The sequence below is a fragment of the Papio anubis genome, chromosome 4 (assembly GCF_008728515.1).
Source record: "Papio anubis isolate 15944 chromosome 4, Panubis1.0, whole genome shotgun sequence".
In the NCBI taxonomy this organism is placed as follows: domain Eukaryota; kingdom Metazoa; phylum Chordata; class Mammalia; order Primates; family Cercopithecidae; genus Papio; species Papio anubis.
In genome coordinates, this window is record NC_044979.1 from 19,111,598 (window position 1) to 19,139,118 (window position 27,521).

Genomic DNA, 27,521 nt, shown 5'->3' on the forward strand with positions numbered 1-27,521 from the left:
CCGCTATCTGCTGCACTAGAACAGGTGAATTTTGTGGTGGTCCCCACAGACTGGCACCCAGAGATGTGCCCCTCGCTATCCCTCCCCAAGCTCTGACTCTGGAACAAATGGCAGCAGACTTCTCTGGACACGAGTTATTAACTCTTTATTCCGTTAGTGACCAATACAAAGCACCACGGACACAGCAGGGGCCCTGCCCGAGAACCTAGGCGAGGCAAAGAAGGGGGACGCAGGGGACCTCTGGGGCCCAGGGCTGGCCTGGCCTAGGTGAGGGGGAAGCTTTCCCAGCCTGCCTCCGCCGGCAGCCATGAGAGAAACCACTGGGGAAGTGGGACTACTGAGTGAACAGTCAAACCACCCGTCAATGCTCCTCCTTCCCCAGAGCACCAGGGGTGCAGTGAGGAGAGGGCTTCTAGGGGGCCAGAGAGAGATCTGTGGGGTGGCTCAGGGTGGACACTGAGCTTCAGAGGGGACAGTGTGTGTGCGTGCGTGTGCGTATGCATGTGTGTGCGTGCGTGTGCGTGTGCGTGCGTGGGTGTGCGTGTGCGTGCGTGCGTGTATGCGTCTGTGTGTGCGCGTGCGTGTGCGTATGCGTGTGTGCGCGTGTAGGTGGGCAGATGCCTACACTACTTAGCATATGGGATTTAACTGCTGAGCCACATGACCTGCCTGGAGACAAAGGAGGCCAGGAACCAGGGACTCAGAGCGCCAGGGCCTGGGAGAGGGGCCTGGGGCAGAGGCCACCCACCCCACTGCTTGGTCTTGCAGAGGGCAGGCGGCTCCGCTGGAGCAGGTCTTGGGCAGACACCTCCCACAGGCCTGGGGGGAGGGGCCACCTTTGGCCCCACCCACCTCACGTATAGGCCATCTTGCTGCACACCCAGGGCCGGGTCATCAGACACTCCGTCGACACCAGCCTGGTGGGCTCCACGAAGACACACTCCCCTGGACCTGCGATGGTGAACCTGTGGCCAGGAGAGAAGACCAGGCATTTATGATCTGGGACATTCAGCCCAAAACCCAGTGGCAGGGGAGGCCATGGAGGCCCTGAGGCCTATCCCTCCCTCACTTCATCACTGGAGCTGCCTTCTAGGACATTTGTGCTGACAGACTGTTCTAGCTTGGCATCCCATTGTCTTCCTACTCTGTGCACCGTAGCTTCAGCCACCCCAGCACGCCGCTCAGACACGTCCTGGACACACACACACTTTCCCATTCTCCATGTCCTTGCAGGGTTGGCTCACAGGTCCCAGGCTCCATGACACCCAGTTCAGGGCCACTCTCTGCCCACCCTACCTCCCCACAGTCCCCTGCCTGCTCTGTGGGGCACTCCCACAGCCCCCTGGGGCCTCTACCTGTCTGTCCACACAGGTCCCCAAAGCAGTCAGCTCCTGAGCAGCGAGCTCTGTGTCCTCTCATCTTGGTCCCCTGCAATGCGCAGAGTCAAGCACACAGGAGGAGCTCCGCAGAGCTGGCTGAAGTCAGCTACCCCTCACAGGTTAGGGGCAGGCGGCAATAACCCCAATATGGGCTAACTGAGGCTGTGTTGCCCAGGAACTCATTGACATCACACACAGACGTGTGCGGTGGGAAGATTCCCCCCTACCTAAAATCACCCCTTTCCAGCCTCAGAGGTTTCTTCTTAACCTTAGTTGTTCACCCAGACCTCCGATCCCTGCCAAGGTTGGAGGTAGACCCTCACAACAGAGGGCATTGGAAGGACCCCAAGAAGGAGTGCAAGGGAAAGAACTTCTGCAGTGTCTGAGAAATGTGGCCAAAGGCCCCTTGGTTGCCAGGTGGTCAGGATGCCACAGACCCCAACCTGCAGGGCTCTGAGAGCAAGAAGCTTCCAGAAAGGCAGGGAGAGGGGTGGAAAGTGCAAGACCTGCTCAGCCACTCTGAGAGCAGACCTGAGAGGGGGACAGGAAAGTGGGTGAGAAACGGAAGGGGCACTGAGGCCAGAGTAAGGGGCAAAAATGAAGAGTGCTTGAGATAAGGAAAAGGAGGAGGAGGGGAAGCATCATGAATGCCCCTGCCTGCAGGACTGCCATGGGCGTGACTGCCTAAGCCACCCTCAGGTGGGAGGGCAGCTGATGGCCACCTCTGGCAACCAGGAGGATCCGAGGGTCTCAGACGCCCTTCTGCTTTAGCCCTTGCCTTGGGGACGCTCACGTGTCATCATCATCGGGTTAGGAGCTGTGTTCCCCACCCTACCCCATGCCCTCCCGCTGGCACCTCAGAGCCTATTCCTCTAGCCACAGGGTCTGTTCTGAGGGTCCCACTCCCCTGTATGCACCTCCCTGCATTTCTCTAGGCCTAGACCACTCCTTTCCCCACGCCCCACACAGTCCCCACTGTACTGCCACAGCCACACATCTGCCACCCACTCCACCCATGACCATCACCCCCACACCACACACCAGACCCTGCATCACACACTCATTTCCACACCACGTGAGTCTTACAAAACCACCACGGCACACGCCACCACCTCAGCAGTGCCCCCTCCATCAAGAGATGCGTTCGCCAGGAAAATGTGGCCTAGAACACTTCCGGGTGCCTGCCTTCACATCCCCTTTCTTCCACAGCTACGGTGCTTAGGTGCCAAGTGGCTGCCCAGGACGAAGGCGCGTCTCCCATCCTCCCTCGCGGCCAGGTGCTGTCATGTGACTAAGTTCTGGCCAATGGGGTGAGGCCACCCAGGGCCCTCCCCCTCGTTCGCTGTCCCGTTGGGGCTGAATGGGATGTGGTTGTGCCAGAGTGGAGCTGAGGAGCGCCAGGCTGCATAGATCGGGGACTCAAGGGTGGAGAGACCCTGGGAAGCTCCAATGGCTTCACAGGGCAGAGCCACCAAGCCAGGCTGGACTTTTGTGAGAGAGGGAGAAGTACAGGCATTTTCATGACTGGGTCTCTGGCGCACGCTGCGGGACCCCGAGACTAGTATCTCTAGCTAGCACAAAACCAAGGGCTTCTCTCTTCGGGAGCTGTGTCCAGGGGGTGAGTCAGGCCTTTCTCAGTCTAAGCTCGGTGGCCAGAAGATGAAGCCTCAGCTCACGTGTCTGGATCAAACGGGTCCCCGTTGACCCAGTGGAATTCGTCCCCAACTCTGCGTAGTCCAATCCAGGGCTCCCTCCGCGTGAACTTGAACATAAATTCCTGCACCGAGGAAAGAGGGACACCTCAGGGTCAGATGCGGTCTCCTGTCACATCCCAAGACAAACCTCAGCTTGGAAGATACTGGCTCTCGGGAGGTACAGACGCCAAGCGAGTGACTGCTGTCTCGCTGCATCCCGAAAGGGAGGAGCTAGGCTTAGAGGGTCCTCCGCAGTCACACTGCCAGAGTTCGGCTCTGAGCTGCTCGCTGACCTCACAGCAATTGCCTCCGACCGCTTGAAAGGGACCCTGGCTCTGTGTGCACACCCACTGGCCAGGAAGGCCGTACAGGGCTTGCCCTCCTAGCTCAGCAGGCCAGCATTCCTGATTTGCAGGAAGCTTGGGGATTGCCCACTGGATGGAGGATCTGGGACAAATCTCAATGCTCAGGTTGGTTGTCCTACCTGCAAATTTCTGGGACTTTCCCTGCAGACTGGGGATATCATACTGTGTATCAAAGGCAAACAGAAGTGATTTTTAGATTATCTTCTATTTTGGTTAACACCACTGTTAACCTCAAAATCCAAAACAGCCAATAGACTCCATTAATTGTATTTCTTTCATGTTTCTGTTGCTAAAACTGTTTTGGATGTTAAATGAGAGACCATATCCTGATTTGGATCTTTAGAAAATGACAACGTGTTTTTACATTTCACAATGCATTTATAATTTGTAATTCTTTTTTCCTTTTTTTTTTTTTTTGAGACAGAGTCTTGCTCTGTCGCCCAGGCTGGAGTGCAGTGGTGCGATCTCGGCTCACGGCAACCTCCGCCTCCCAGGTTCACGCCTTTTCTCCTGCCTCAGCCTCCAAGTAGCCGGGACTACAGGCGCCTGCCACCACTCCCGGCTAATTTTTTTTTTTTTTTTTTTTTTTGTATTTTTAGTAGAGACAGAGTTTCACAGTGTTAGCCAGGATGGTCTCGATCTCCTGACCTCGTGATCTGCCCACCTCGGCCTCCCAAAGTGCTGCGATTATAGGCGTGAGCCACTGCGCCCGGCCAATTCTTTTTTCTTAAGAAACAAGTCTTGTGGCTGGGCACAGTAGCTCACACCTGTAATCCCAGCACTTTGGGAGGCCTAGGCAGGTGGATCACTTGAGGCCAGGAGTTCGAGCCCAGCCTGGCCAACATGGTGAAACCCCGTCTCTACTAAAAATACAAAAAGTTGGCCGGGCGCGGTGGCTCAAGCCTGTAATCCCAGCACTTTGGGAGGCCGAGACGGGCGGATCACGAGGTCAGGAGATCGAGACCATCCTGGCTAACACGTTGAAACCCCGTCTTTACTAAAAAATACAAAAAACTAGCCGGGCGAGGTGGCGGGCGCCTGTAGTCCCAGCTACTCGGGAGGCTGAGGCAGGAGAATGGCGTAAAAACCCGGGAGGCGGAGCTTGCAGTGAGCTGAGATCCGGCCACCGCACTCCACCCTGGGTGACACAGCGAGACTCCGTCTCAAAAAAAATAAATAAATAAAAATAAAAATAAATAAAAATACAAAAAGTAGCCAGGCGTGGTGGCGCACGGCTGCAGTCCCAGGGACTCAGGAGGATGAGAATCGCTTGAACCCAGGAGGCGGAGGCTGCAGTGAGCCGAGATGGCACCACTGTACTCCAGCCTGGGCGACAGAGTGAGACTGCCTCAAAAAAAAAAAAAAAAAGAGAGACAAAGTCTTGCTATGTTACCCAGGCTGGCCTTGAACTCCTGGGTTCAAGTGATCCTCCTGCCTCAGCCTCCTAAGTAGCTGGGACTACAGGCACGCTCCACCATGCCCAGCTAATTTTCCTTTTACTTTTTGTAGAGCTAGGGTCTTACTGTGTTGCCCAGACTAGCTTCTAACTCCTGGACTCAAGTGATCCTCCTGCCTCAGCCTCCCAAGTAGCTGGTACTAGCGGTGTATACCACATCACCAACTTTATAATTGGTCATTCTTATGGTTTATAATGCTAAGTGACCTCAACCAGTGGGCCTTGGATTGAAATAGATGGCCTTGACAATGGAAGTGGAAACTGGAGCCACTCATTGACGTGCTCAGACCATGAGGTCTTCCTGCACCCCCAGTGGTTATGCAGCAGGTGGTGGCTTTGGAGATGGGTCACAGGGAACACTGCATCCTTTAGGGTGTGACTGTCCCCTAGAGTCAAGGTTGGGGGCCCTGAAGATCCCTTCCCCCGCCGCCCTTCACCTCGGCACACTCACCAGCTCCTTCTGGCTCTGAATCACAGCCAGCACTGCCTCGTGGGTGTGGCAGTACTGCCTGCCTGTGTTCCAGTCTCTGGGTTCCTCAGAAAAGAAGTAACACTTCCTTCCGTAGAGCAGCCAGTCCTCTGGGCAGGGCGCTTCACACTTGATGCAGCCCTTGGAAGCTGCAGGGAAGAGACCGGCTTGGCCCTGCCCGCCCCATTCCCCAGCCAGAGTCCCACTCTGCTTTCTGTGGCTCCCTCCCCTGCCTCAGCTTTGGCATCCTCCAGGGACACTGCAGGCATGGCTGTCCTCTCCGGTAAGCACCTCTCCTGGTGCCTGGAGGTAAAAGGGTGGCCACTAAATGAACGAGAAAGGGGACAGTGGGAAGCCTGGCAGGCGTCACCGCAGGAGGACATGACAGCGGCGCAGCTACTGGGTTAGGATCTCCTCTGTCTCCAAACTCCCAGAGGCATGGAACGCCAGAAACTCAGACTGGGAAGAGACCTGGCAGCTATGTGTCCTCTCTTTCCAGCTAGGCCAGGTACCAACAGCAGGACAGACTGCCCGCTATCATTAACCATGCCCACATTAGCTACCAAGGCTGCCATTCCACCACTGAACTGCTGGGAAGTTCTTTGCATTTTTTATTTTCTTAACCCCCTTGCTGTTAGTGTGCATGGAAAGTTCTTAAATGTTGAGTCCCAACCTGTACCCCTGTGACCGAGACCTGCTGGTCTAGGATCTAGCCTCTGGAGTGACCCAGAGACACCCGTTCTGTCTTCTACCCCCTACTCAAAGAAGCACACCAGCCTGCCTCATCCAGGTTGAAACAGATGCCATCTCTCCCGAGATTCCTGGCAAGGGTTGCTCTCCATCCTGCCTGCTCACTGCAATGTCCCCAGGTTACCACTGAATCACTGCCACCAGGACAGACTGGGACACATCAGATGTGGCTCTACCAGCAGCGACAGTGACCACCATGCTGTCTTCCAGTTGTCATGGGATCTCCAGTCTGCAGACTGCTTCCGTGAACAGATCGGCGGGTATGTGCATACATGGACTTTTCTGGGAAGGGAGCCCGGAGCTTCTCAAAGGGCCTCCTTGCCAAATGGAATTAATCCACAATCTTAGATTGTTTTCATATGATCTGATTCTAAGCCAGGTCTCCCCCAGTGTCAGAACATGTGAAAATAACTTCTTAAATCCAAATGCAGAACCTTATATTTATTTCTTCCACATTTATCTCATTCACTCTGGCTCATCATTTGAGTTTTTCAAGATACATTTGAATCTTGATTTCTTTCACCCATCTGTCATGTGGGATTGTGGTTTTGGATTGTGTCAGCTGCAAATTCCATAAGCATACTTTTTGTTTGTTTTCATACAAGTGATTGATTAAAATGTAGACCAGGACAGAGCCAAGAACAGGCCTCTGGTACTCAAGCCCCTAGGGATCTCCAGCCACACAGACACCAATTCATTCATCGACACCCCCTGGGCATATATATGTGTTCAATGAGATGCAAGTCCACCTGGGAGTACTGACCATGGTGTGGTTACATCTCACATCTCAACTGCTTTTCCGCAAGGATCTCCTAAGAGACTGTTGTGCTTTATTGAAATCATATTAGCTATGTCTACACATTCTCTGGCCTCCCAACCTAGTAAGAGGATAAAAGAAAACTGATGTAAGAGGATAAAAGAAAACTGATTTAATTTGTAGGAATTATTCTAGGTGAATTTAAGCTAGGCCCAGTGGTTACCCTTATTTTTTGTTTGTTTTTTTAAAGACAGAGTCTCTTCTGTCACTCAGGATGGAGTGCAGTGGCACAATCTCAGCTCACTGCAACCTCTGCCTCCCGGATTCAAGCGATTCTTCTTCCTCAGCCTCCCGAGTAGCTGGGACTACAGGTGCACACAACCATGCCCAGCTAATTTTTGTATTTTTTGTAGAGACAGGGTTTCACCATGTTGGCCAGGCTGGTCTCAAACTCCTGACCTCAAGTAATCCACCCACCTTGGCCTCCCAAAGTGCTGGGATTACAGGCTTGAGCCACTGCACCCAGCTGCCATATCCATTTCTAAACACTCAGAACCCCTGTCCTTGTCATACAAGCCCTATAGGGGAGGGTTTGGTAGGAATTGATAATCTTGGTGGAATTTTCCCCCATTTTATGGATTCCACCTCTGGTCTTACGGCATTTCTCAAAGATTAAAGACAGAGGCACTAATATCATTTTTGGAAACCCTTCAGAACCTACAATACACTTGTATTTGAATCTCTTAAAAGTAATCAGATTCCCTGTTCATATAGCCTCACACGGTCTTAGTTGCAGCTTCTACCTTTTTCATTTATCCAACCCTGTCAGTTCCACACACTCTCTCTGTTTCTCAGGCCTCTCCCACTTAGAATGTTCTATTCCCTTGATAGGGTCCAGAATATGCCACCCTAAAATATGCCACTTTGACATATGGATCATTTTAAGCTGAAGGCAATTCAGAATCAACAGGAAGAGTTCTCTACCCTCTCATCTGCCAGAAAGTAGGGCATAAATTTCCCTTTGGGGAGGGAGCTGCCCTACTCCCCATCCCTCACCCCATACCCTCCCATACCCCCACTGCCCACCCTAAACCAGGGAGGGAAGAGTGACTCATCATCAAACATGCCAAGGAATCAACACCAAGATTAGTTTGCATAAGCAAAGCTTACTAAAATAGCCTTTATCTCCTCTTGTTCCTCCGTGTATTTCCTAGTCACTTCCCTTAATTTACCAGCTCTTGAAACCCAAGCCCTCTTTCCTTTGTTAAAAAGGTGTGTAAGCCCCTGAGTCTAAATTCTTCTTTGAGTTTCACTTATTATCTGTGAAATCCCATGAACATAAATATTAAGAAACATTAGGTACCTTTTCTCCTGCTAATTTGTCTTTGATAGTTTAATTTACAGGCCCCTAGACACTGAACTTAAGAGGGCAGAGGAAAAGCTTTTTCCTCCCTAGCACTCTCTACCTCCTAATCTCTGGGAAGCTCCTATTCATTCTTCAGGGTTCATTGCACATGTGTTTTCCTTCTGGGAAGCCACTGGGCAGTAATACCTCTATTATTGCACTTACCCCTGGACACAGGAGACAGTGTCATATTCGTCTTCTTTTTAACCCTAGCACTTAGCCCAGAGCTTAGCACACAGCAGCACTCAATAAATGTTTGCTGACTGAATGTGATGTGTGGGGGTTTTTTTGTTGTTTTGTTTTGTTTTGTTTTGTTTTGTTTTGAGATGGAGTCTCTCTCTCTCTGTCGCCCAGGGTAGAGTGCAGTGGTGCGATCTCAGTTCACTGCAACCTCTGCCTCCCAGGTTCCAGCAATTCTCCTGCCTCAGCCTCCGACTAGCTGGGGTTACAGGCACCCACCACCACAGCTAGCTAATTTTTGTACTTTTAGTAGAGATGAGGTTTCACCATGTTGGCCAGGCTGGTCTCAAACTCCTGACCTCAGGTGATCCACTCACTTCAGCTTCCCAAAGTGCTGGGATTACAGGCGTGAGCCACTGCGCCTGACTGAATATGATCCTTATTCCCAAACCATCTCCTCCAAGAAGCACTGTCTTCCTAACCTACCCCAAGTTTGTTCTGAGTTCTCACAGCACTTAAAAAATAATACCTAAGTAACATCTCCACTTTACTTGCATGGCTTAATAAAGGGGACATGTATAGTCTGTGTGTGAATATATTATTTTAAGCTAAAATCTCAACAACTGACACTATGTATTTTCTACTTACTTAGTCCCCCACAGGATTCTTGGAACGTCTAGAATCTTTCTTTAACTAATTAGATGTGCTTTTAACAAGGAGTGTGCAAATTGAATTGCATAAATGCTCTGACATGCATGCTCACCCAAGATGCTCATCACCACCAAGATGGCAAACAGAAGGACCGCGATGGCACCCAGCAGGAGACGTGTGGTGGTGTCTAGGAGAAGAGAGAGGAGTTCAACATCCCACCACCTGTCCCACTGCCATCCCACCACCAGCCCCATATCCTGCTAATGAGAAACAGGGGGAGGTGGAGCCCAGCAAACTGTGTTTTGTTGTTGTTGTTGTTGTTTTGAGACGGGGTTTCACCGTGTTGGCCAGGCTGGTCTCGAACTCCTGACCTCAAATGATCCGCCCACCTCAGCCTCCCAAAGTGCCGGGATTACAGGTGTGAGCCACCACACCCGGCCAACAAGCTGTGTTTAAACAAGCCCTCCAGGTGATTCTGATGCAGGCTGGAGTTTGCGACCCACTGATGTAGAATGCAGTTCTGATTCTGTGACTCCTCAGCTTGAAACCCTCCCTGCCGGGCTACCCACTGCTCACAGAATCTTCAGTGATGGTCAGAGCTTTCCACCTTGAATCTCCTGCTCTTCTCTATGCGGTCGCAGGTTTCAGCCACATGGGTTCCTCAAAATAACCCATTCAGCCCTCACAGCCCTGCTACTGAATCTTTGCTCCCGAAGTCTCCTCCTCCACCTCCTCCATAGATACTTTCTAAAACTCACCCACCTCTACACTATCCGTCCTCTTCCTGATCCTCTGGGTTCTCCCTTTGTTATTTTCATTTATTTATTTTATTTTGTTATCATTTAATATTCTCATTTTATATTTAACGAGAGAAACCTTTTAGACTTTAAACCTAGGGTATTTTAAGAATTTTTTAAGTTGTGATGAAAATATGTAACGTAAAATTTGCAATTTTAACCATTTTTTAGTGTACAGTTAGTGGCATTAAGTACATTCACAATGTCGTGCAACCATCATCACTGTCTGTTTGCAAACTTTTTCATCATCCCAGACAGAAGTTCTGTCCCCTTAAACAACTCCCATCCCTTCCTCTCCCCAGCCCCTGGCAACCACCCTTCTCCTTTCTGTCTCTATGAATTGGACCACTCTAGGAAGCTCATATAAGAGGAAACATCCAGTATTTGTCCTTTTGTGTCTGGTTCCTTTCACAGCATGTTTTCAAGGCTCATCCATGTTGTCACATACGTCAGAACTTCATTCCATCTTAAGGCTGAATAATGTTCCACTGTATAGCAAGACCACGTTGTGTTTATCCATTCATCTGTTGGTAGACATTTTGGCTGTTTCCACCTTTTGGCTATTGTGAATAATGCAGCTAAGAACATGGTGTATGAGTATCTGTTCAAGTCCTTGCTTTCAATTCTTTTGGGTATATGCTTAGGAGTGGAGTTGCTGGATCACATGGTAGTTTTACTTGTTTTGTTTTTTTACTAAAGAACACTTATTTATTTTTACCAAAACTTTATCTTGAGGACATGGCTAAACTGTGTTTCCACCCTCCCCCCTCCAACTTGAAGAAGGGTTACTACAGTGAATGTTATGCATTCCAGCTGAATGGACTGGAACCCAGTTGGAGACTGAAGGACTGGAACCAACATTAACTGACAAAGAACAACTTCCATCTAAATCATCATAAAAATGTTTGAGTAAAAAGAAAGAAAGAAAAGAAAAAAAGAGGGGGCAACAGGGGTTTCTGATTGAACAAGATCTTCACATTTCATCTAATACAGTCAATCTTGGCTAGAGTATAACAAAGTGGAAACAGGATTACTATGATACAAAACTTCCACTACAGCACACTGTACACACCCGTGTTCCAAGCCCACCCCCATCCCCCAATGCTTCCAACACAGTTATTTCTCAGCCTGTTGAGCCTGCCGATGAAGAAGCATATAGATCTTCTCTTTAATCCAGTCTTTTTTTATAAGGCTGGTATGTCTGGATATCAGCTCGGTAAACCAGGCAGCTGAGGTCTGCCAGATCATTGATGAAATCAAACAACTGACTGATGTCATATGTGATAGAGGGACTGTTGGGATTCATTCTTTTCACATGTCTTCATACATTTCACAAATGCCTTCCATGCATTCATTCACAGATTCATAGTCAGCATAAGTTCTGCCTTCTGGCCTCTTGGTAGTCTGTACCAGCAAAATGGTGTGAGACATCGCGCCAAACTCTCTTCGTTACAGCCGCTGCCGACACCGCCGCCGCTCCCAGTAGTTCTTTCTGAGGAACCACAAACTCCATCACTGGTTGCATAACTTTACATTCTCACTGGCAATAGACAAGGGTTCCAGTTTCTCCACATCCTCACCAACACTTGTTGGTTTGCATTGTTTTGATTACGGCCCTCCTAGCAGGTCTGAATTCCCTTTACAACTTTGTTTGGATTTTTTTTTTTACCATCTTAACCATTAAGTGCACAGTTAAGTGCAGTTACGTTGTTGTGCACCCATTTTGAAAGTGTTTTTTTTAGTCAATGTTATACATAAATCATAGATGAAAACACTGTCTCTGCAGTTCAGTGTTTGTCTGTAAACTGTTACTTGTCCATCATGATAAAAGTGCCAAAATTGAGAGGAAGAATCTGTAGCAATTCAGCATTACCCGATATCCAAGTGCCTGTTGCTCGTTATTCATTTGTATTGTATTTTACAAAGGATTTTGAAAAGAAACCTGTTTCCTTCACCAAGGATAGTCTGAAAAGCACAGATTTAAGGAATCAAGAAATTCTAATAGGCTTCATTTAAAAAATAATAGTGCAGAGCGCAGTGGATTGCGCCTGTAGTCCCAACACTTTGGGAGGCTGAGGCAGGCGGATCACTTGAAGTCAGGAGTTCGAGACCAGCCTGGCCAACATGGTGAAACCTTGTCTCTACAAAAATTACAGAAATCAGCCGGGTGTGGTGGTGTGTGCCTGTAATCCCAGCTACCTATAGGCTGAGGCAGGAGAATCGATTGAACTCAGGAGACGGAGGTTGCAGTGAGCCAAGATCACATCGGTGCACTCCAATCTGAGTGACAAAGCAAGACTCTGTCTCCAAAAAATAATAATAGTAGTAATAACATTGCTCCTTCCCCAAAGCCAACCATTTTCAACTCTTTTAGCTGACTCTTTTGGTATTAGCTCCAAATTTCTAAGTGCCATGTGTATGTAAATACTTCTAGATTTTTTTCTGTTTTAGATATAATTTATTGACTTCCCATTATAGTGATGCAGACTTAATTCTCTGCATTACCACTCTACCCTGACCACTCACTCCCTGCCCTCTCAATATCATAGTTTGTATTAGCTTGATACTTTGGTGTTATATTCTTAGGTCAGTGTAAACAGTACTCTCAGCAAAGCCATGCCGTGTGCTGTGATCATGTCCACAGAACTTCGTTTCCCTGTTAATCCTGGTCTTCTTTTCCCTTTGCTCAGTTTCTGTATGCGTATCATATTTCAACGCCAAAACTCCTCTTTCATGATGAGACAAAATCGGAATTTCTCTTTCACTTTGGTCTTAGTTCAGTCTGCTACAACAAACTGTCATAGACTGGGTGGCTTAAACAACAGACATTTATTTCTCCTGATAGTTCTAGAGGCTAGATCAGGGTGCCAGCATGGTCAGGTTCTGGTGGGGGCCCACTTCCTGGCTTGCTGACAGTCGCTTTTTTACTGTGTCCTCACATAGTGGAGAGAGGAAGTTCTGGTGTCTCTTCCTCTTCTTATAAGGGTAGTAATTCCATCATGGGAGCTCTCCCTCATGACCTCATCTAAACCTAATTACCGCTCAATTACCCACCTCAATATCATCACGTTGGAGGTTAGTGATTCAACCTATAAATTTGGGGAGGAAACCAACATGCAGGCCATAACGACCATCTTGAAGAAATGTCCCTTGGAACTTTCTGACCTGCTCGAATCTGACTAGTTGCCTTCTAAGCCCAGCTGCCATCCAGGGTCTCCCCACACCAGCAGTCTGAGGATTTATCTGCCCCTCTCCTATGTTGACTCCTCTGTTCCTTTTCTCCCATGCCTTCCCCTTCCTTGGTTTACTCCCTCATCTTGGTGAAGCACATCATCCAATGGCTGCCTGAGGAAGGGTAGAGCCAAAGCATTGCACTGCACAAACCCGAGGAGCAAAGATTCTCATTGTGTTCCATGGTGCACTGGTGAATGTTGCTCGTGGAATTGTGAACCCAGAGGACTAAGTATTATAGATCGAGAATAATTTTCCTTCAGAATTTTGAAGGTATCACTTAATTGTCTTCTAACTTCAGTGTTGCTTTCAAAAAGTCTAGGTCCATTCTCACCCATGATCCTTTTCAACTGCTTAATTATTTTCTTTCTAGATGCTTTTAGGGTCTTCATCGCACAATGTTCTAAAATTTCATAATTGCATGCCATGCCTTGGTTTGGTCTGTTTCATCTACTCTAGTAGGCCCTTTCAATCTGGAAAGTGGTATTTTTCAGTTCCAGGAAATTTTCTTTCTTTTCTTTCTTTTTTTTTTTTTTTTTTTTTTGGAAAAGATTCTCCCTTTTTTCCCCGGGCGGGGTTCAATGTCTTGTTCTCCGCTCCCTGCCACTTCCACCTCCTGGGTTCAAGCAATTTTCTTGCCTCAGCCTCCCAGGTAGCTGGGATTACAGGTGCCTTCCACCACACCTGGCTAATTTTTTGTATTTTTAGTAGAAATGGGGTTTCACCATGTTGGCCAGGCTGGTCTTGAACTCCTGACCTCAGGTGATCCACCCGCCTCGGCCTCCCGAACTGCTGGGATTACAGGCATGAGCCACTGTGCCCAGCCAGGAAATTTTCTTTAATTATATTATTGATGATTTCTTCTCTTCCATGTTTTGTTTTCTTCTGGAAGGCATAGTCTTCAAATGTCGGATCTCTTAGATTGGTCCTCCAAATTTCTCACCTTATTTTCCCCTCTTGCTTGCTATCTCTTTGCCTTTTTGCTCTATTTCCTGGAACATTTTCTCAATGTTATCATCCTACCCTTCTACTGAGTTCTTAATTTCTGTGACTATATTTTTAATTTCCAAGGTTTGCTTGGTTTTGTTGCTGCTGTTCTATGAATACCCACTCTTAAAGAATCCTATTCTTGTTTTAATGATGCAGTACTTTCTCTTATCTCTTCTCTCTGAAGATATGACTGACAGGTTTTTTGGAGGGGTGGGGAAAATGAGCAGAAAGATTATTTCCCCCTGTATAACCTCTGTTTTGGTCTTGAGCTTCCATGTTAGAGACTTTCCTCAGTGGTCTGGGGACCACAGTTATCTGTTCATGATTAAGGCAGGAAGACTAATGACTTTGTTGGAGCCTCCAAGCCCATAGATGGGGGCTTATTAGCTGTGGGGGACACAGTAGAGTGATCTGGCTGGGATGATCCTTGGGATTCTCCGAATGCTTATTTCATTATGTTTTTCCTCTTGGATGGATGAGAGTCCATGGAGGAGGCTTTTCTGTTTTCTCCCCTAGAAAATACGGGCTAGCTGAGGGAAGAGGCTGGGACGTTGTCCTCAGCATTCAATATGTAAATGTTGGCTTAGTTGCTTGCTCTCAGGGTGGTGCTGTCTTTCTTTTTCTTTCTTTCTTTCTTTTTTCTTTTTTTTTTTTTTTGAGACAGAATCTCACTCTGTCACCCAGGCTGGAGTGCAGTGGTGTGATCTCGGCTCACTGCAACCTCCTCCTCCTGGATTCAAGCAATTCTCCCACCTCGGCCTCCCGAGTAGCTGGGATTACAGGCACCTGCCACCACGCCCAGCTAATTTTTGTAATTTTAGTAGAAACAGGGTTTCACCATGTTGGTCAGGCTGGTCTCAAACTCCTGACCTCAGGTGATCTGCCTGCCTCGGCCTCCCAAAGTGCTGGGATTACAGGCGTGACCCACTGTGCCCGGCTGAAGCCCTCTTGAGAGATTTCACCCCAGGTTCCTGCCAGGGCTGGGGAGAATCTGTACAGAATGGGAATCTAAATCCTCCTTAAAGAAATTTTCAACCAGTCCTCCTGTTCTCAGCCCCATCTTCAAGCACTGCCACCAACCCCTGAGCCTTAGGAGTCCTCCCGTGAGGCTCAGGTGGCTCCTGTCCTCTCTGGACTTTCTCAGGTGGGGTGAAGTCAGTTACCATTTATCCACTTGCTCCTTAGCTCTCTATTTTGTTGCTATTTTCTCTCTTGTTCTTGTCCTTATGGCCTTTTAAAAATCCCTTTGCTGTTTGGTTTGGTTTTTTTGTTTTTGTTTTTGTTTTTTTTTTTGAGATGGAGTCTTGCTCTGTCACCCAGGCTGGAGTGCAGTGGCACAATCCCAGCTCATTGCAATCTCCACCTCCCAGGTTCAAGCAATTCTCCTGCCTCAGCTTCCCGAGTAGCTGGGATTACAGGCACGTGACACCATGCCCGACTAATTTTGGGGTTTTTTTGCTCACTGCAACCTCCGCCTCCCAGGCTCAAGTGATTCTCCTGCCTCAGCCTCCTGAGTAGCTGGGACTGTAGGCGCCCGCCACCATGCCTGGCTAACCTGTTGCATTTTTAGTAGAGTTGGGGTTTCTCCATGTTGGCCAGATTGATCTCAAACTCCTGACCTCAGGTGATCCACCCACCTTAGCCTCCCAAAGTGCTGGGATTATAGGCATGAGCCACCGCACCTGGCCCCTTTACTGTTGTATTAGTGGGCTTCTGAAGGGAAAAAGAAAAAATGCATGTGTTCAGTCTGCCATCTTGACCTGCAAGTCCAACAAACATTTCTAGTCTTTCCTATGGGCAAGGTCTATGTTGGCAAGTGACGGGGAGTCCTGGGTAGGTAGCTTCAGATATGGTAAGAGCAGAGGCTTCAGCCTGCACTGGACTGGGCTCTCTCTGTTCCTGCTCTGCTGTCCTTGGTGGCAGCTTCATCACAGTTCCCTGGAGCTACAGGATGGCTGCCTATGGTGAGCATGCTGGGTGCATCCTTCTTCTCCCTTCTATTAGCCTCTTCTCTATCATTGATGCTGTAATCCTTTGTGCACTGAAGATAAGAGCATAGCATCTACATCACTTTGCCTGGGTTCAAATCCCAGCTCTGCCACTTTCTAGATGTGTACGGATGGTAAAGTTTCTTAGCCACTATTGTAGTTCATTTTCCTCATCTTGAAAATGAGGTAATGATAATATCTATCTGTCTCTTAGAGTGTTATAGGAACTCAGTGTACAGTGCTTAGCACAGTGCCTGGCGTAATAAACTCTACTCAATCAACTTGTGGTGATTATGCGGGCCATCAGTGTGATGATGACCATCAGCCCTAGGCTCCTTTGGGGTAAGGACTGTGCTTTACTCACCTTCAGATTCCCTGAAATAGGGCTGGGTCATTGCCTTGCATGTTACAGAGCACCCACTGGGACTCAAAAACTATGAGAGAAATTTAGTCACACCAAATGACAACATCCTTGGTCAACCTTAAATTCAACTGAGTTTGTAGGAAAGACCACACAGGGAAGAGGGATCGGTACATGTATCTCCAACACTGCCAGACCCGAGGTGCCTCTTCATTATGTCTCAGGGATAATTTCTCTAGATGCTGCACTGGACCATGCTTCCTCTGACTCTGCAGGTACTCCTTCCTTGCCTCTTCCTAGTGTCCAGTGGTTGCTGACGGACTTTGGCACTCCTTGGCTTGCAGCCACATCACTCCAATCTCTGCCTTTATCATCACATGGTATTCTCTCGGTATGTCTTATGTGGTTCGACTATGTCCCCACCCAGATCTCAACTTGAATTGTAGTTCCCATAGTTCCCACATGTCATGGGAGGGTCTGGGTGGGAGGTAATTGAATCATGGGGGCAGGTTTTTCCAAAATCATGCTGTTCTTGTGATAGTGAGTAAGTCTCACAAGATCTGATGGTTTTATAAAGGGCAGTTCCTCTGCACACACTCTTGCCTGCTACCATGTAAGACGTGTCTTTGCTCCTCCTTCACCTTCCTTCATGACTGTGAGGCCTCCCCAGCCATGTGGAACTATAAGTCCATTAAACCTCTTTCCTTTATAAGTTACCCAGTCTTGGGTATGTCTTTATTAGCAGTGTGAGAACGGACTAATACAGTGCCCTTGTCTTCATGAGACCATCTTCCTATAAGAATTCCAGTTCATACGGGATTAGGGCCCACCCTACTCCAATCTGACCTCATCTTTACTACAAATAATCTGCCAGACTGTATTTCCATATGCAGTCACATTCAGAGGTACCAGAGGTTAAGACTCCAACATCTCTTTTTTGGTGGGGACACAACTCAACTTCTAACAAATGTCTAACTCATTTCTTGTTCCCTACTATGCCATGGCCCATATTAGATGGCGTTTAAGGGTGCAGTTTATTTAGGTTTCTAACTGTGTGTGATTTTGCCTAATATTAGAAAGAACAACTGAAAAAACCTGACTCCCAGGCCCAGACAAAGCTCCCATCATCCTCACACTCATATCCCAAAAAAGGCCCATGTTGCTGTCTCTAAGTCATCGGGGACACAGCCTGGCAAGCATAATCTTGACTTAAAAACTACCAAATGTGAAGTTTGGTAATTTTTAAATTTTTAAGAGGCTAAAAGCATGTGTGTGGTTTTGATCAGGAAGTTGTGGGTTTTTGCCTAATCAAGAAACTTTCAGCATTAAAAATTCAGAATCGGTGAGCACTGAAAAATCTATAGGCTGAGCACGCAGGCTCACTCTGTCCCCTCTCCTGTACCCCCAGGCCACTCCGCCCCACTGCCACTCTCAATGCCGGAAATATCCCCATCTCGAATCACCTCTCTTGTTCCCAGAACCCAGGCGGGCTCTCCGGGTCACCTTTTCTAGCCTCATACCCCAGGCTGGAAGGAAAGGTTCATACCTACAGTGAGAGAAAATACTTGATTAAGGCAACTTCTGTTTGGCTTCCTGTTTATAAAGCTAGTTATGCATCTCAGAAAAGTCTTAAAGACCTGGGCTGTAATCCCAGCTTTCTGATTTAAGAAGCTCTCTGACTCATTTAACCCATAAGGAGGGAAAAACGTCAATGCTGGAGGTGGCAGGGCTGTCTGGGGAGCAGGGGAGGAGAGGTTGTGTGTGGGAATCTGATGATCCCCAGCTAGCCTCACCAAGGCTGATGTCCTTGGCCATGCAGGAAGGGGTCAGAGCCTTCACAACAGGGCTTTGGGATGTCCTTGGGCAAGACACTCAGACTCTCAGTCTCGGCTCCCTTGTCTATGAAACAGAACACTCACCAGTCCCTTGCAAGGGGGAGAGGTGAGGACTGGGATGATGACTATGAAAGCCCCAGCATGGCTCCAGCACGTAGCAGGTGCTGGATGTGCATTGGAAACCCGGCGATAAAGGAGCAGAGACTTCTTGGGAGGGTTCAGCTTGGTCAAGTCAGGAAATGTCCCATTTCTCTCAAGACAGGTGCTTGGCTAAGCAGGGGCAGCATAACCCTGGTTCCCCAGAGGGACAGATCCCTCCTCCCATTGACAGTGTTTCATTATGTGAACTCTGGACTCAGGTTTGCGGTGGGAAGCAGAATCAAGGGAGGCTGACCAGAAGTCAAAGTGTTGCAGTTGGGCGTGGGCTCCCCTGGCAGAGCTGCAGGAGGCCAAGTCCAGGCAGTTGGGAAGAGGAGTCACCGTACACACAGCCCACACTACAGGGCCTCTGTCTACTGAGAGGTAGAAATCATGACCTGACTTAGCAGATGAGGAAACAAATGCTCCTAGAAGTTGGAAAGCCCACCAGCCTGTGGCAATGGAAGGCTCTGCCCCAGCTTTACCAGATGCTCTGCTTCCTGCACCTCCCCACACTGTCTCAGGCCCTGTCTTGGAACCTCTGAGAGAACACAAATGTGCCCAGGGCCCAGATTGGTACCTGGATGTTGCAGAAAGAATGAATGCATGCTGGAGACCAGTGCAAAAGCCAGCACTGGGCCATTGCAGCAGCACCCTGGAGAGGACCAGCTCTGCTGCTCGAGCTCCTCTCTTCTGGGTCCTCCAGAAGAGAACCCCTCCTTCCATCTGGGTCCTCCAGACCTGTCTCTCTCCACCCTGCCCCATCCCCAGTACTCCAGGGCTTAGTTCCCACATGGGACAGACTAGCTCTGGCCGCCTGACCCGGAACACGTCGTGCACTGGGTCTGGGACACCTTTCCCTCTGTCTCCTCTCAGGCTCCTTTTCCAGGCTCCTCTCAGAAGACAGGAGCTTGGGGGTACCCAAGGAGACCTTCAGAGAACTGGCCGAGGGGAGGCCCCTGGTCAGACTCAGACTCCAGATCCTAAAACCCCTGCAGGAAAAGAAAGTAGGCCTGAGATGCTGAGCACCCAAGGACCACAGGCCATCAGGAGCGGGACTGCTCCTGGGGAGTCCAGGGAAAGGAGGAGGAGGGGACTGCAGGTGGCATGAGTCAGAGAGCAAGGCAAGGCAGGAGGCCATGGTGAGGCAAGGCTGGACCACAGGAAGATGCTAAGCATGGGAGTGGGCTTGACTCAGGGTCCCAGGCAGCCTCTGGGTGACCTTCCAGCTTGGTGTGTGGTCTCTTCTGCAGCCTGACTGGCAGGTGGGCAACCCAGCCACAGTGGAGAGGAGGAAGCCCAAGGGGGTAGAAGTCAGGGCAGGAGGTGGACAGGAAGAGCAAACAGGAGGCATTGAAGAGCCACAGCAGCCCAGAAGCAGCCCTACCATGGGGGCTTCGGTTAAGGTTAGGACAGACCCTTCAGCAATGCTGATGAATAAATGAATGAAGAAACACAGGCAAGAGGAGGGAACAACTTCAAGAAATAGCTTTGGCAGGAGGGAAGCGTGGGAACACAGGGCCACTCCAACAGTAAAGCCGGAGACAGCGTCACAGGGAGGTGTCCCACCACCTCCATCCATTCCACACAACTCTTCACAACCCACAGCTCTGCCACAGCTCTTCTCCTCGGTGACGCAACATCTTCGCCTCCTCCGTCCCTGCCACTGTCTGGGGGTCCAGCTTCAGAGTCTGCACAGCCCTTCCTCGGACAGTGCACGTCCCCTGGCCCACAGCCTTTGTGCAGAAGGCTGGTATTACCACCCCCACCTCACCACCCTCAGCAGCCCCCATGACCTGTCTTGGCCCAGGTGCTGGTTATGTCCCTCCTGGTGCACTGCCCCACCCCCTCCCTGACCTGGAGCCTCAGTCCCACCCCTCTGGGCCACCACCAGTCTTCCAAAGGCAAACCCACTGTCTCCACCCCTCAGTAGCCCCTTCAGAGCAAAGTCCAAGCTCCTGGGCAAGACCTGGCTGGCCCTTCACCGTCCGGGTCCTTCAGACCCATCTCTCTCCACCCTGCCCCATCCCAGTACTCCAGGGCTCAGTTTCCACATAGGACAGACTAGCTTTGACCACCTGGCCGGGAACCATCGGCCGGGAATGCTCTGGGTCTGGAACACCTTCCCCTCTGTCTCCACGCCCCCTCAGAGGTCACCTACTCCAGGAAGCCCTCCTTTTCTGACACTGCCTCCATAAGGATGAGTGATCCAGGCTCCGGGCTTCCCTAGTTAATGCTGCCCAGGTCCTCCTTGTCCCTGGATTCAGGGTGCCAGGAGCACCCTGAGAAACACCCAAACGGCCAGCCACCCTCTCACCAACTCCAGCATCTCCCACACCACACGCCGCTGGCGGTAGCTAATACCAGTTTCCTAAAAGCTCGTGAACTTGAAATCAATTCTCCACTTGGGTTCCTGCCCCCGTGGCAGGCCAGAGGTCCCTCCCTGAGGCAGTCTGATGGAGGAGTAGGTGTGACTCCTGACCTTGCAAGGAAGAGCCTCTCGTGGATTCTCCACCCCTGCCCTGCCCTCCCCACATGCCCCACCAACACGGGGTCCCCGCGGCTCTCACAGGGGCGTGCACCACCTCTGGGGTCTCCAGCTTTCTTACTTTACTTGAAGTATGTTCACGGCCACAGATTCCGCCACCCTCAGGTGGGTGTCAGGCAGTGGCTGTCCCCTTCATGCGTGAGGAGACGAAGGCTCAGAGCGTGAAGCGCGCTCCAAGGTCAGACAGGGAGTCGCAGCAGCGGCGGGGTTGAGGCTGTGACTCGCGGTGGCCCCCGGTTCCCTCCCACCCCACCCCATGAAGCGGCGTCTGGCCGCCTTGAAATGAATGACTCCGCCGCGTCCCGGCGCCGCGCTCCCAGCTCTCCCCTCTGGGACAGCGGCCAAGGTGACTCTGACCGCCTCCGGGTCCCGGGTCGGGACTGGGCAGGGGTCCCTGGGCCGGGAGAGGGAGGCCGCTCCGCGCTTACCCTCCAAGGCCGCCTTCCAGCTGGTGCTGCCCTCGTAGCCCGACCCGGATCGCCGCAGCAGCCCCTCGGGGCCGCGGGCCTCAGCCTCTGCGGGCGAGCGAGGCCTGGGGGCGGCGGGGCGGGGGCGGTGGGGGCGGGCGCGGGGCGCGCGGCTGGGCCGGCGGCGGCGGCTGGCCCCCGCGAGGGGGCTCCCGGGCCGGCTCCATGCGGGGCGCTCCGCCGCGCCGCGCCCGCGCCGCTCCTGCACCAGGCCCCAGCCCGATGCGCGTGCACTGGCGCCCGCGCGCCCTGCGGGCCCCCCAGGCCGGCCTCGGGTGGGCTAGGACCGCGGCGCTCGCAGGCCGGGGCTGAGCCCGGCTCCCCGCGCCGGAGCCTCTGCGCCGGGTGCCGCCGCCGTGCGCTCAGCGCCTGCCCCGCGGAGCCGCAGCCTCCACGCACAGCCGGGCTGGGGAGGAGCGCGAGGCGGCGCGCGGGAGCCGGGAGCCGTGGACCCGCGCGGGGCGGGGCGGGCGCGGAGAGGGAGGAGGCGTGGAGGAGCGGGGACAGCCGGGTCCCCGACCCCGCCACCTGAGCTGGAGGCCGGATGCTGCCGAGCTGGGAGCGCAGTCTTGGAGCCGGGAGACCTGGTTCTAACTCAGCTCCACCTCTCCAGCCGCCTGCTCATCATCTGTGAAAATGGGAATAAAGTTCACGCGGACAGTGCAGGGAGTCTCAGGGAAGATGAGCGCCTTTCTTCCAGGCTGCCCCGGAGCCAGAGCAGAGAGTGGTAGGGGCTGTAACTTGACCCTCAAACTCTTGATAAAGGAGAGAAACGTCCGAACCATGAACACAGAGAGAGTAGAGTCTAAAGGAGCGAGCGAAGCAACGTTGCAGATTCAGTTAACGTTTATTGAGCACCTACTAAGCGCCAGGGACTTTCACATATATTAGCTGACAACGCCCCCAGGTGAGGCCGAGAAGTGGAATTTTGAGGTCAAGGACATTTCCGAAGGCGGCGCCAGGCAGGTATGTGCTTGGCGGGTGTCTGACTCCGGAGTCTTCACTGGCCCCTTGCCTCAGCTGACCTCGCGTCGCCTGAGGCCCTACGCCTCCAGCCCTGATCCTCTTTCCCCTCCACCATTCTCAGTCCCACCTCTGGTTCCTCTCTCAATCTACAGTTCTTCATCCGCAGCTCTTCCTGCTCCCTCCCCCAAATCCAATAGGCCACTGACTCTCGTGAATTCTCCCTTTTAAAATATTTTTATTTTTATTTTTTGAGACAGGGTCTCGCTCTGTAGCCCAGGCTGGAGTGCAGCGTCAAAATCACGGCTCACTGCAGCCTCGGCCTCCCAAGCTCAAGCAATCCTCCCACCTGGGTCTCCCAAAGTTCTAGGATTGCAGGTGTGAGCTGCCGTGCCCGGCCCGTTTTAAACTCTTAGTCTGCCCATTGCACTCCATCCCTCTAGCCACTGGCCAAGTACAAGCCAATGCCTTCTCTTGTCCGACCACAGCAGCAGCCTTCTAAGCGGTCTCCCAGCCTCCACTCTTGCTCCTTCCTTTCCAGCCCCTCCCACTCCGCACCCGCAGCATCTCCCTAAAGTGCAAACTCACCACTCCTTCAGGGGTCCCTTTACCTGTGGGTTAAGGCCATCTTTTTACAAGGCCTGAAGGTCCCTCATGGTCGAAGTCCTGCTCCTACCTAAGGCTTCCTCTCCTCCCACCCCTTCTCTGCCAGCCCCAGACACACCCAACTATTCTGACTCCTTCCTCTGGGCCTTTGAACACTCTTCCCTCTGCCTGGAACCCATCTCCTCCTTGGTCCTTCTAACCCTCCTTGTAGCCCCCATGCACCCTAGTTTGCCTACCAAATTTCTGCTTAATGCTTCTGATTGCACAGTCTCTAGGATACTGCATTCATTCAGATTAGGTTCAGCAGACTACAACAGAAAACCCCAGTAAGAGTTTAATTAGAAAGAAGGGTTTTTTGTTTGTTTTGTTTTGCTTTGTTTTGTTTTGTTTTTTACCTGAAAGAAGTCTAGAGGTGATCAGCCCAGGGCTGGATTGAGAGCTCCAAGATCATCAGGGACCCCAGCTCTTTCTCTCTTTCTGCTCACCATCATCCTTAGTATATACCCTACATCTTCAGGATTCCCTCATGGTCTCACTATGGCCATTGTGGTTCCAGCCATCACACCTGCACACCAGATTACAGAAAGTAGGAAAAACCAAGGGGAAAAGGGCGTGCCTCTTGTTGAATCAGACTCCTTTAAAGAGTTTTTCTGGAACCCCCAGTGATTTCCACTTACCTTCCACTGGCCACTTCTATCCCAAGTAAGTCTGTGGAGTATAGGGGCAATTAGCTAAAGCCATTGCCACGCCCAACAATGCAGAGATTCTGATAGGAAGAAGGGGAGAATGGAAAATGTGCATGACCAGCAATCCCTGCCTCCTAAGCCTCCTGTGATCCCAGACTGTGGCACCTGTCCTTTGGGCCTTTGGAACACTCTCCACCTCTCTTCCCATAGCACTTGACACATCCTACTGTCATTGCTTGATCCCCAACCAGATGGCCAGCTGTGGTGCGAGGGCAGAGGCACTGCTATATCCCCCGTTCCTAGGGCAGTGCCCCATTGGAACACCAGGCCCAAAGCTTCAGACTTCACGTAGGCACAAGGAAGCATCAAAGATGTTTGAGCAAAGAAAGGTCATGATCACACCATGCTTTAGGAAAATTAACTTTGGTACCAGGTACAAAGCAGTTTGGGAGCAGATCAGCAAAGAAACTCTTGAAATAAACCATTGACATAAAAAAGAGTAACAAAGGCATAATACCAACGCACTGGCAGTCGAGCTGACCTTAGGAACTTCTCGGTCAATCACAATACTCCAGGACCTATCGGAAGTAGGATCTAAGCCTCCCAGAGTCCCTGTGTGCCCTTGTCAACTTCCCTGCTCCCCTCCTGATGCTTTCTGGGATCACTCCCCAAATAAATTACTTGCACTTAAATCCTTGTGTCAGGGTCTGTTTTGGGGGGAACCTAAAAGATAATGACCCTTAGGGCTGTGAAAGGGTCTGCTTCCTCAAGAAAAAGGTGCTCATGAAAATAGACACCACAATTGAGATAAAACCCATCAAGACCCCCTGTCCTAGGCCGGGGTCGGTGGCTCACGCCTGTAATCCCAGCACTTTGGGAGGCCGAGACGGGCAGATGACGAGGTCAGGAGATCAAGACCATCCTGGCTAACATGGTGAAACTCCATCTCTACTGAAAATATAAAAAATTAGCTGGACATAGTGGCGGGCGCCTGTAGTCCCAGCTACTTGGGAGGCTGAGGCAGGAGAATGGTGTGAACCCAGGAGGCAGAGCTTGCAGTGAGTGGAGATCGTGCCACTGCACTCCAGCCTGGGCGATAGAGCAAGACTCCGTCAGAAAAAAAAAAAAAAAACCTGCCCTCTATCCCTGAGCGACTGTAGAGTTTCTAAGACGGCCCTCCTTGAGGAGCTTGGGTGACAGGCTGCACCAGCTGAACTCCCAGGAGCAAGCAGGGGATGTACTGCTTACCTCTCGGGACCCAGTTTTGTCCCACGAGGGTGTAGCAAGTAGTAACTCGTCTGCTTTCAAACTCCCTCAGATTTATAGACTCTTACAGTGGACACCTACAATTCCCCAGGGAACCCCAGCATGTGAACTTCCACGTGCTGTCAAGGAGGCCCAACAGGAAACTTGATCAGACTTAGAGTGAGTTTAAGTAGAGGTCTGGGAAGATTTCAAATGCAGCCTGGCCAGCACCAGTCTTCCCTTGGTCTTCTGGGCAGGGTTTTTGTTTGTTTGTTTGTTTGTTTACTACTGTCTAACAAAGTGTATGTCCCCATCTCTGAATGGCTCTGTCCTGCCTTCCCCTGTGTCTCAGGATATTGACTCCATCTCCTTTTCTTAGAGTTATGGAATAGGTGTGACTCCTGGCCCACAAATTCAGAGGTTGAAAAAAATAATGACATGTTCTTTCCTTCTTTTAAGTCAACTGAATTGTAACTTCAGGTCACCATCCCATTATGGGGGTAGAAAATTCCACCAGGCTGGGTGCAATGGCTCATGCCTGTAATCCCAGCACTTCGGGAGGCTGAGGCAGGTGGATCACTTGAGCCCAGGAGTTCGATACCAGCCTGGCCAACATGGTGAAATCCCATCTCTACTGAAAATACAAAAATTAACTGGGTGTAGTGGCGCACGCCAGTAGTCCCAGCTACTCAGGAGTCTGAGGCAGAAGAATTGCTTGAACCTGGGAGGCAGAGGTTGCAGTGAGCGGAGATCTTGCCACTGCACTCCAGCCTGGGCAACAGAGTGGATGAGACTCCGTGTCAAAAAAAGAAAAAAAAGAAAAGAAAATTCCGTCAAAGATTTCTTTAAAATTTATTGAACTAAAATCTAAATAACATAAAATTCACTATTTTAACCATTTTAAAGCCCACAATTCAGACTTTTAGTATATTCACAACCCTCACCACTGTCTGATTCCAGAACATGCTCACACCCCATAAGGAAATCCTGCGCCCGCCAATCAGCCCCTCTCCATTTCACCTCACCCCCGGCCCCTGGCAACCACTAATCTACTTTCTTTCCTTTTTCTGTATTACTATTTTTCATTTACTACTTATAAGTAACCACTAACCTACTTTCTGTCTCTATGAATTTGCCTATATTGGACATCTTATATAAATGGAATTGTACAATTCATGGTCTCCTGAGACTGGCTTCTGTCACTGAGCATAATGTTTTCAAGGGTCACATGTCATAGCATGGGTCAGTTCTTTATTCCTTTTCTTCTCAGCCAGTTTTGAGGACTCCTCATTCTTTTTTTTTTTTTTTTTTTTGACAGAGTCTCACTCTGTTGCCCAGGCTGGAGTGCAGTGGCATGATCTTGGCTCAGTGCAGCCTCCATTTCCCAGGTTAAAGTGATTTTCCTGACTCAGCCTCCCAAGTAGCTGGGACTATAGGCATGTACCACCATGCCCAGCTAGTTTTTGTTATTTTTAGTAGAGACAGGATTTCACCAGGCTGGTCTCAAACTCCTGGCCTCAAGTTATTCACCCACCTCGGCCTCCCCACCCGCCTTTTTCTCCAAAAACTTTTATATCAATAAATTATCCTGCCACCTGCCAGAGTGTGGTGCTTAGACCTGAATCCTTTGTCTTTTCCCAATGGGTCCTTGAGCATTTCTGGAATGTTGGTGTTTACTGGACCAGGTAGGGGACAGCGTTGCAAGTGAAATCTCCCTAGACATTTTACAGGAAGGAGTAAGTCCCCCAACCTCTGCTCATGTCAGCAGGTCATTAAAATCACTGCCCCACTATTACCAGAACTTTCCAGTTTCCCAAAGGAGCTGGGAATCTGAGTTGTTACATGAAACTGCAAGTTTGAATGCCGGCAAATAATTCAGATTTTTAATATAAAATGTTGTTTTGAGCCCAAACAAAGCAAAATGCATCTGCAGGATGGATTCAGCTCCTGAGCTGCCAGGTCACAATCCCTGATTTAAGCAACACATTCAAAGGCAGGGTGGCAGCGGCCCCATAGAGCGCAAGATGCTGTTGGGGCGATGAGGAGGCACAGAATGGGGAGGATGCTGGAAAAGGTATTTGCATATGAATGAGAACTTAGCCATAAGTGGGTTATAGGTTTCTCAGTCTATTCCTTTGGCCTGGGCTTGAGAAATCACATACCCGTCCCCCCAGCCTGCCACATGTCAGAAATTAATGAAGCCACCTAAGATCTGCAACCAGGTTGCCCTTATCTTCACGTTACTGTGGGACACCAGGGAGGACTTAGTTCTTGGGAGAAAGGACTAGGAAGAGGTGACTTATAATAACAAATATATTGAACCCAGGAGGCGGAGATTGCAGTGAGCCGAGATTGCACCACTGCACTCCAACCCGGGCGACAAAGCAAGACTCTGTCTCTAAATAAATAAATAAATATTCACTACATTTTAATAAGTTAATCAAGTAAAACAAATTGTGAAACCAAAACAAAGAGCAGAAACACTAAGTACTGGAAGTGGAAGACGTTTTGTTACATGATCGTATTTTGACACGTTCTCCTTCCTCACTCTATTCTTGAC

At 50.2% G+C, this 27,521-nt stretch overlaps 1 protein-coding gene, 1 long non-coding RNA gene and 1 pseudogene across 2 annotated transcripts; 1 reads left to right on the plus strand and 2 right to left on the minus strand.

The window, feature by feature from the left end:
- Window positions 1-124: 124 nt before the first annotated feature.
- CLEC2L (C-type lectin domain family 2 member L) lies at window positions 125-21,628 on the minus strand. The gene is given in 6 exon segments (XM_031665125.1): window positions 125-965; window positions 3,056-3,156; window positions 5,346-5,512; window positions 9,219-9,293; window positions 21,423-21,564; window positions 21,566-21,628. Coding segments are annotated over 6 exon segments (660 nt in total). The 3' UTR covers window positions 125-853.
- On the plus strand, window positions 3,477-9,212 carry LOC116274459. The gene is made up of 3 exons (XR_004183107.1): window positions 3,477-3,543; window positions 6,233-6,373; window positions 9,108-9,212. It is a non-coding gene; the product is annotated as an uncharacterized LOC116274459 (long non-coding RNA).
- Window positions 9,496-11,994, minus strand: LOC108585180 (annotated as a pseudogene).
- Window positions 21,629-27,521: the final 5,893 nt, after the last annotated feature.